The sequence below is a fragment of the Penaeus monodon genome, chromosome 5 (assembly GCF_015228065.2).
Source record: "Penaeus monodon isolate SGIC_2016 chromosome 5, NSTDA_Pmon_1, whole genome shotgun sequence".
In the NCBI taxonomy this organism is placed as follows: Eukaryota; Metazoa; Arthropoda; class Malacostraca; order Decapoda; family Penaeidae; genus Penaeus; species Penaeus monodon.
The window spans coordinates 8,813,972-8,824,829 of record NC_051390.1 but is presented as its reverse complement, the minus strand read 5'-3'; the positions used below and the strand labels follow the sequence as shown (position 1 = coordinate 8,824,829).

The 10,858-nt window shown below is 35.3% G+C and overlaps 1 protein-coding gene and 2 pseudogenes across 1 annotated transcript; all 3 read right to left on the bottom strand.

Moving 5' to 3' along the window:
- Positions 1 to 81: 81 nt before the first annotated feature.
- Positions 82 to 1,648, bottom strand: LOC119572831 (annotated as a pseudogene).
- Positions 1,649 to 3,541: 1,893 nt separating this feature from the next.
- On the bottom strand, positions 3,542 to 4,654 carry LOC119572829. Its single transcript, XM_037919774.1, has 2 exons — positions 4,607 to 4,654; positions 3,542 to 4,498 (listed from the first exon to the last, which is right to left on the bottom strand). The coding sequence occupies exons 1-2, from the start codon at positions 4,619 to 4,621 to the stop codon at positions 3,779 to 3,781; spliced, it is 735 nt and encodes a 244-aa protein (XP_037775702.1). The 5' UTR covers positions 4,622 to 4,654; the 3' UTR covers positions 3,542 to 3,778.
- A 1,717-nt stretch (positions 4,655 to 6,371) lies between these two features.
- LOC119572948 overlaps positions 6,372 to 10,858 on the bottom strand; it is a 79,377-nt pseudogene continuing 74,890 nt past the window's right edge.

Sequence of the window (10,858 nt, the reverse complement as noted above, 5' to 3'; positions counted from 1 at the left end):
TTTTTTTAAAAAGAGACGGTTTAATGTTTTTTCTATTCGTTATTTTTTTGGGCAGATAAAAAACAATTGAGGCTAAAAACTGCTTTCTTCACGTACTTCGCGACTTTCCATGGAGTACCAGGGCACTAAGAATGATAAAATATTGTTGAATTCATGTTAAGTTCACACCCCCCCTCCCCTCAATATGGCTTGAGATCAGCTGTTTGGTGACTAATGATCGATGGTGTAGGCACCCAACAGACAAGCACAGCTGGCGGGAAGCTTGAATGTCTCAATGGCGAAGGGGAAGTACTGATCATAGGGGTCGTAGACAAGGAAGCGGTGGTAGATGGACTTCTGCAGACACTTGGACTCGTAGCAGTCAGGCACCAGAGGACATGCATCGCCGGAAGTGAGACACTCTTCGATACGTGTGGTCTGAGTGAGAGTCTGATAATGGACATCGATATTGTTTACAATGACACGCCACTTTTCCTCGGTGTTCTGGGCACGAAGGGGCTTGATGTAAGCGGTCTCTGATGGGCACAAGTAAGTTTCCTCATCCAGGGTATTTGGTCGGTCCACAGACAGCTCGGTGTTGAGGTCAGCTACGTCAGCATAGAGGGAGAGGAGCTTCTCGTAGTGATGCTCGGCTGCGTGTTTGATCTCGTAAGTGGGATAATGGTCGTCTTGGAGGCACCATGATTTGGTTGTGTTGGCAGCACATTCTGGCACAGCAGGTTTCATGCTCATAGGAAGGCTGTGGGTGATAAGCGGGAGCAGGGTGGTAGGAAGGTTGTGGATGGTAGGCGGGCTGTGTATGGTAGGTAGGTTGATGGTGATATGAAGGGCGTGCGTGGTGAGAGGAACTGTGATGGCTGACAGCAGGAGCACCGCCGAGACTGATGCTGACGTGTGAGGTCTGGTCGGCCAGAACTGCGACCACCAAACACAACGAAACCTGCAACATAGAATATGGTAAGATTTGTGCATATTCATGGACCTAGTATCCATTATAGGTGGCATTTCGTGTGCGTACTTATACACACGTACACATTTACATGCGCATATATATATATATATATTATATATATATATATATATATATATATATATATATATATATGTTCATATGCAAGTTCATACATATATCCTTAAGTACATGGATAGCTAGATAAATATTAAGATGCATATCTTTGTTTTATATTTACAAAGATATATATACGTTCACGCACACAGGCTCATGGGGAAAAAATATATATGTGAATAAGCATTGCTACTACCATTTGTGTGTGTATGCGTATGTTTGTGTGTATATATATACATATATATGCGTGTATATATGTATATAAATTCATATATATACGTATATATGTAAGTAAATATGTAAATACATGTATATGTATACATATATTTGTATATATTTCCTATGCATACACAAATGCACATATAAACGGATGTGTACAGATAATATCTATTAAATGTACATGCAATGTGTATATCTATATTATTTGCACATATATACATGTATGTATGTACTGTTTTTCCTGTATATACAACCGTGAAGATAAACTGCACCATCTTCAATAGATTTTTCCCTAGACAGAGGATAACATGAACTCACCAAGTATCGTAAAGCCATGCTTGCACCCTCAGTTCTCGCGCGTTCGAACTGTAGCGACCATGGTGAAGGACCTCCTTTATGTAGGGAACATTACCTCCCTCATCCCCCCCCCCTCACCCGATACACCCCCATAGTATATTCGAAAGGCGAAAGTAATTCAGCCTTCAGCCATGGGTTTCATAAGTGCATGTCCTTGTTTGCATTTTGTTTTTACTGTATATGTATCATTCGTACAGTAAACGTTTGCTTATATACACTCAGTCATACATACTTACGCCTAAATTATATCATATATGCACACACATGACTGTATATGAAAACATACACAAACACACACACACGTGTGTGTTTATATATATATATATATATATATATATATATATATATATATATATATATATATATATATATATATATATATATATATATGAATGTATATACCTATGTATACATACATGTATGTGTATATGTATATATGCATGTACGTTTATATATACATATATATCTATTTATATATGTGTGTGTGTATTTATAGATTTTTTTTATTTATCTATTCATTTATTTATATATCCATTCATATATGGTTGTATTGCACATATATATTTATGATATAAATATTGTATACTATATATATATTTACATATACAAGCGTTTATGCGTATTATGTATATATGTATATACAATACATATAGGTAGCCTACATACAGTTATACTTACATATATATATATATATACATATATGCATGCGTGTGTGTGGGTATGTGTGTGTATGCTTGTTTACTACTACTGTTATTACTAATGCTATGCTTCTTTTTTATCATCATTGTTTTTATTTTAACTATTATCATTTTAACTATCATGGTTATCCTTATATTTATTTTTGCATATATTCTAATTAACAAAAGAATTGATGTTTATTTTTAAAGACTAGGTTTCTCTTTCATACTATTCCTATAACTATTGTTCTTATGAATATCGTTGTTGTTTACATTGTTGCTCCTTTACCATTGTTGTTGTGCTACCAGTACCCACGAATTTGTTTATCATTGTTGTTATCATTATCATTTTTGTTCTTATTGTGATCATTTATTGTTTTTTATTATTTATATTATCATTATCATTATTATTAATAGTAATAATATCATTGTTGTTGTTCTATTATAATTGTGATTATATATTGTTATTGTTAATTTTTTTTATTTTATCATTATTATTATATGTAATGTTATAATTATTAGCAGTATCGATATTGTAATTATTGTCTTTGTTATTACTATTGCTGATATTATTATCATTATTATGAGCATCATATTATTATTATGTTTTAAATTATCAGTATCGTTATCATTATCAGTACTGTTGGTATCAAAGTCATTATCATAATGTTCTTACTATTATCATTATCATCCTTAGCTCCACTGTCATTTTTAATACTGGCATTATCATTATTTATCATTATTTTGTTTGTTATCATTCTTATTATCATTATATATTGTTATAATTATTATTATCATTATTATTATCATTTCATTATTATGATCACCATTATCATTCGTATCACTTGTAGTATAACTCTAATTCATATATATTTCCTGATAGTGTTGTCACTTTAATTTTATCTTTACCATTACCTTTAGAATATAAAGTTTATTGCATCATTATTATTACCACCATCACTGTTATGGGTACCATCATTGTCATTGTTAATGTTATAATAATTGTTGTTATGGTTTTACTGTTGTTTTTACTGCTATAATCTTCATGACTTTGGCATTTATAATTATCATTATTATTACTATGATCATCACCTTCACTGGGTGGCGAATCTGGAATTAGCAAAGGAGACCTTCTCACCTTTCCCTTCGAAATTTACGAATGCTCAATCTTTAGTTCTTTTTATATGAATAACTTTTGTGCCAAGGAGTTGAAAATCATGTAATAAGTTCAACAATTATTTATTTAATAGAAATATTACTATGGATTTCTCGCATCTACCTCTTACATGGGTGAAGTGAAGAGGAAATTAAAAAGGAGAAAGAGAGCAGCGATGGGAGCGTCCCTGCGGTTCCTGACATGACGAGTAATGATACGTGAAGAAAGCAATTCTCCAGTTACGTAAGGGATAATAGGGATTTTCGGTGGTTCATTGGTGTTGAGGAGTGTTGTGGTGGCGTGTTAGGCGGGAAGGTGGCAGGAACAGGCAGATGGCATCTTGTAGATGTCGATGAACAGGCCCTTGTAGGGGTCACATGGGTCGTAGGAAAGGAGTCGGTGGTACACTGACTTCTGGGTGCAGTGGCTCTGGTAGCAAGGAGCAAGAGCGCGGCAAGCAGACTCTGGGAACAGACAAGTCTCGAGGCGAGCAGTCTGGCTGTAATAGTGAACGTCGTTGACAATGACGCGCCACTTGCCGTCCACATTCTGGGCACGTTTGGGCATGGCATACACCACTTCGGAGGGACAGATGTAACCCTCAGGACCAGCCCAGTGGGTGGCATCGTAGGGAGAGTCCCCAGTGGAGGCTCCAGTGTAGTAAGAGTAGTCGAAGGCCTCTTCCTGGTCCTTGCTAACCATGTCTACCAGGTCATCAGCAGACTGGTCGGCGACGTCAGCGTACTTCTTGGCGAACAAGTGATCGGCAGTGATGGCAGCCTTGATCTCGTACTCGGGATACTCAGTGTCTTCCAAGCAATAGGTGAGAGTAGAGTTGGCAGCACATGCAGGGACAGCAGTTGGGTCGCAGTAACCGTGCTCATAAGTATGCTGGTGGCCATAAGCAGGTGCATGATGACCGTAAGCAGGTGCATGATGACCATAAGCGGGCTGTGGGTGATGGCCATATGCTGGAGGATGAACGGAGCCAAGGACGACTCCGGCGCATACCAGAACGATCGACTGGAAAGCAAAGATTAACATTAGAATAAAATAATCATTTCGTAAAAAATAATTTCTTTAGATAGTACAGTGAAGACAGCTTTAGGCGACAGTATTGTTACAACCTACCAACGTAAGAGCCATGGTGACACGAGCAGATAGATACGAGAAACGCTTCTACTGGCCCCCATCCGCTATTATCAAGCTTATATACTCCAGGTATACTTTGGCCACGCCCACGCATTACGAAGATGAGCGATTCCAAGGTTTCATCTATATGAAAGTGAATGAAAAGTATCATACATATATATGTATACACATAGAGAAATAAGTACGTAAATATATACATGTGTATATATATATATATATATATATATATATATATATATATATATATATATATGAAAAGGGAAATAGCCACAATAAGAAATGAAACTAAATCGTAACGTTTCGAACTCTTCACGAGTTCCTCTTCAGACGAATAATAAACCGAAATGGTTTAGACGGTTTATTATTCGTCTGAAGAGAAACTCGTGAAGAGTTCGAAATGTTACGATTTAGTTTTCATGTCTTACTTTGGCTGTTTTCTTTTTCATCTTTGTATACACGTTACTGTGTTTGTGATTGCGTTTGTGTATATATATGTTCAATATACATTTATATACATATATATGTATATATACATTCACACACAATATATACACATACACCCATATATATGTTTGCGTATATGCACACTTCCGCATGCAATCAATATTGTGGGCACAAGTGTAAATTTGTAGGTATAAAACTCAATATATTACATATGTTTGCCGATTTTTTTTTCCTCGACAGTGCTTAAATTTAAAAAAATATATGGAATTACCCAACAGCAACAACCATTCTTACATCTATCAGCACTGATTTATCCTTTAATGACAGTAATATCACTAATAAGGATATCACTAATAAGGATGGTCCTAGTAACAATGATAATAATAATTATGATAATAATATATGCATTATTGTTGTCAATATTATTACGTAGGTTATTGGTATTGATAATAACAGGAATATCATTTTCAGCACTATCATCATTGTTATCAGAACTGTGATTTTATTATCATTATCATTATTACTATCATTATGTTCTTATCATTATTGACATATTCATTATCATTATTATTACTGCAATTATAACTGTCATGATAATTATTATGTATAATTACATTATCGTTATGTTCCTTTACATTAATAATGTTCAACATCACTGCTATGGACTGTGTCTACTGTGTGCATGGATTTACGTTTATATAGTGTATACATACATACATATACATAACATATATATACTGTGTATATATATGCATATACACCGTTATGTATACATACATATCATATACATATACTTATCTGTATGTGCACACACATATACTTTCTATATATAGATATATAAAGAGAGATATGCTTATACATGTATCACACAATATATATATACATATGTGTGCGTGTGTGTGCGTGTGTTGTTTTACATATTTAACATAATATATTCATTCATGTATATGCAAATATATATATGTATATATCGCTATATACATGCATACATATATATGTACATTCATATATATACTGTGTTTATAAACTATACTTATATAAGAATATATATGCATATACATAACCATATACATATATATGTGTGTGTGTATGCGGCTAAGTTTATATGTACATGCGTATATATACATATACATACATACACATGTATGCATATATATACACAGACATGCAAAAAATATATATAACTTAGAAATATTCAAGTTATCAAAGGGTAGATATGTAAATATCTAATACGTAAAATTATATTTATTTTCATGTTTTACAAAAGAGAGGGAGTTAGATCTATTCAGTTTTCATCATTTTTGGTAGATATTATAACAAATTGATGGCTAGAAAACTGCTTTCTTCACGTACTTCACAACTTTCCATGGACGGTATGCCTTCTTCCCAGGGCACTAAGAATGATAAAATATTGAATTTCTGTTAAGTTCACACTCCCCCCCCCCTCCCCTCAATATGGCTTGAGATCAGCTGTTTGGTGACTAATGATCGATGGTGTAGGCACCCAACAGACAAGCACAGCTGGCGGGAAGCTTGAATGTCTCAATTGCGAAGGGGAAGTACTGATCATAGGGGTCGTAGACAAGGAAGCGGTGGTAGATGGACTTCTGCAGACACTTGGACTCGTAGCAGTCAGGCACCAGAGGACATGCATCGCCGGAAGTGAGACACTCTTCGATACGTGTAGTCTGAGTGAGAGTCTGATAATGGACATCGATATTGTTTACAATGACACGCCATTTTTCCTCGGTGTTCTGGGCACGAAGGGGCTTGATGTAAGCGGTCTCTGATGGGCACAAGTAAGTTTCCTCATCCAGGGTATTTGGTCGGTCCACAGACAGCTCGGTGTTGAGGTCAGCTACGTCAGCATAGAGGGAGAGGAGCTTCTCGTAGTGATGCTCGGCTGCGTGTTTGATCTCGTAAGTGGGATAATGGTCGTCTTGGAGGCACCATGATTTGGTTGTGTTGGCAGCACATTCTGGCACAGCAGGTTCGTGTTCATGCTCATAGGAAGGCTGTGGGTGATAAGCGGGAGCAGGGTGATAGGAAGGTTGTGGATGGTAGGCGGGCTGTGGATGGTAGGTAGGTTGATGGTGGTATGAAGGCGCGCATGGTGAGAGGAACTATGATGGCTGACAGCAGGAGCACCGCCGAGACTGATGCTGACGTGTGAGGTCTGGTCGGCCAGAACTGCGACCACCAAAGACAACGAAACCTGCAACATAGAATATAGTAAGATGTGTGCATATTCATGAACTTAGTATCTGTTATATGTGGTATTTCGTGTGTGTACTTGTACACACGTCCACATTTACATGCGCATATGTATATGTGCATATGCAAGTTTATACATATATCCTTAAATACCTGGTTAGCTAGATGAATATTAAGATGCATATCTTGGTTTTAATACTTACAAAGATAGTTATACATACATTCACGCACACAGGCCCATGGGGAAAATATACATATGTGTGTATAAGAATTGTTAGTCATTTGTGTGTGTGGCATATGCTTGTGTGTGTGTGTGCATATATATATATATATATATATCTATATAGTATATAATATATATATATATATAAATATATATAATATATATTATATATATATATTATATAAATGCTGTGTGTATAATTTACATAGATATAAGTAAATATGTAAATGCATGTATATACATACATATATATTTGTTTATATATATATATATATATATATATATATATATATATAATATAGATAGATAGATAGATAGATAGATAGATAGATAGATAGATATAGATATAGATATAGATATAATTTGCATACATGTACATATTTGTATGTATTGTTTTTCCTGTATATACAAACGTGAAGATGATAAACTGCACCATCCTCAATAGATTTTTCCCTAGACAGAAGATAACATGAACTCACTAAGTATCGTAAAGCCATGTTTACACTCAGCTCTCGTCGCGTTCGAACTGTAGCGACCATGCTGAAGGACCTCCTTTATGTAGGGAACATTACCTCCCTCACCCCCTCCCCCCCCCCATTACCTGATACACCCCAATAGCGTATTCGAAAGGCGAAAGTAATTCAGCCTTCATTCATGGGTTCCATAAATTCATGTCCTTGTTTGTAGATTGTATTTACAGTATATATATCATTCGTACAGTAAACATTTGCATATACATACTCAGCCATACATACATACCTAAATTATATCTTAAATGCACACACATAACTGTATATGAAAGCATACACACACAAACACACACACACGTGTGTGTTTGTATATATATGAATGTATACATACTAGTATGTGTATATGTATACATATACATGTACATTTATATATACATATATGTCCCCATATATGTGTGTGTTTGTGGGTCCACATAGATGTTTATTAATTTATACATTATTCATACATTTGTTTATGGTTGTATTTCACATAAATATTCATATGTATAGATCATATAATATATATATTTACATATAAAAACATTTATGCATATTATGTATGGATGTACAATACATATATGTAGCGTATATATGACTATATTTACATATATACATACATGTATGCGTGTGTGCGGATATGTGTGTATTTTTATATTTACTATTATTGTTATTACTAATGCTATGATTTCATTTTTTATCATCAACGTTTTTTTTATTGTAACTATTATCATTTTAATTATTATGGTTACCATCATATTTATTTTTGCGAGATATTCTAATTAACAAAAGGGTTGATGTTTATTTTAAAGATTGCATGTTTTTCTTGAATACTATACCTATAACTATTGCTCTTATTATGAATATCAATGTTGTTTACAGTGTTGCTCTTTTACCATTATTGTTGTGCTACCAGCATCCACGTCATTGTCATTATTTAATTTGTCAATGTTATCATTATCATTGTTCTTATTATTATATTGGTTTTGTTATTATTGATATTATCATTATCATCATTATTTATAATAATTTATTATTGTTGTCATTACAATTGTGATTATATATTGTTTTTTTTCTATTATCATTATTATTATATGCTATGTTATAATTATTATTAGTATCATTATTGTAATTATTAGTATTTTTGTCATTACTATTGCTGATATTGTTATCATTATTATTAGCATCATATTATTATTATGTTTTGAATCATCAGTATTGTTATCGATATCATCAGTACTGTTGTTATCAAAATCATTATCATAATGTTCTTACTATTATCAATATCATTCTTAGCCCTATATCATTTTTGATACTAGCATTATCATTGTTGTCTTTATCATTATTTTGTTTTGTTCTTATTATCATTGTTATTATCATTATATATTATTATTATCATCGTCATTATTATTTCTATCATTATTATAATCTCCATTATTGCTCGTATTATTTGTAGTATCACACTAATTCATATATATTTCCTGATAATGTTGTCACCATAATGTTATCTTTATCATTACCTTTAGAGTATATAGTTTAATGTATCATTATTATCACCATCACTGTTATGGGTACCATCATTGTCATTATTAATGTTATAATAATTGTTGTTATGGTTTTACAGTTGTTTTTACTGCTATTATCTTCATGACTTTGGCAATTATAATTATCATTATCATTACTATGATCATCACCTTCACTGGGTGGCGAATCTGGAATTAGTAAAGGAGACCTTCTCACCTTTCCCTTCGAAATTTACGAATGCTCAATCTTTAGTTCTTTTATATGAATAACTTTTGTGCCAAGGAGTTGAAAATCATGCAATAAGTTCAACAATTATTTATTTAATAGAAATATTACTATGGATTTCTCGCATCGACCTCTTCCATGGGTGAATTGAAGAGGAAATTAAAAAGGAGAAAGAACAGCGATAGGAGCGTCCCGGCGGTTCCTGGCATGACGAGTGATGACACGTGAAGAAAGCAGTTCTCCAGTCACGTAGGGGATAATAGGAATTTTTCGGTGGTTCATTGGTGTTGAGGAGTGTTGTGGTGGCGTGTTAGGCGGGAAGGTGGCAGGAACAGGCAGATGGCATCTTGTAGATGTCGATGAACAGGCCCTTGTAGGGGTCACATGGGTCGTAGGAAAGGAGTCGGTGGTACACTGACTTCTGGGTGCAGTGGCTCTGGTAGCAAGGAGCAAGGGCGCGGCAAGCAGACTCTGGGAACAGACAAGTCTCGAGGCGAGCAGTCTGGCTGTTAATAGTGAACGTCGTTGACAATGACGCGCCACTTGCCGTCCACATTCTGGCACGTTTGGGCATGGCATACACCACTTCGGAGGACAGATGTAACCCTCAGGACCAGCCCAGTGAGTGCATCGTAGGGAGAGTCCCCAGTGGAGGCTCCAGTGTAGTAAGAGTAGTCGAAGGCCTCTTCCTGGTCCTTGATAACCATGTCTACCAGGTCATCAGCAGACTGGTCGGCGACGTCAGCGTACTTCTTGGCGAACAAGTGATCGGCAGTGATGGCAGCCTTGATCTCGTACTCGGGATACTCAGTGTCTTCCAAGCAGTAGGACAGAGTGGAATTGGCAGCGCATGCAGGGGCAACAGCTGAGTCGCAATAACCGTGTTCATAGGTATGCTGATGACCATAAGCAGGTGCATGATGACCGTAAGCAGGCGCATGATGGCCGTAAGCGGGCTGTGGGTGATGGCCATATGCTGGAGGATGAACGGAGCCAAGTACGACTCCGGCGCATACCAGAACAACCGACTGGAAAGCAAAGATTAACATTAAATAAAATAAACATTTCGTATGGGCCCATTTCCTCAAATATTAC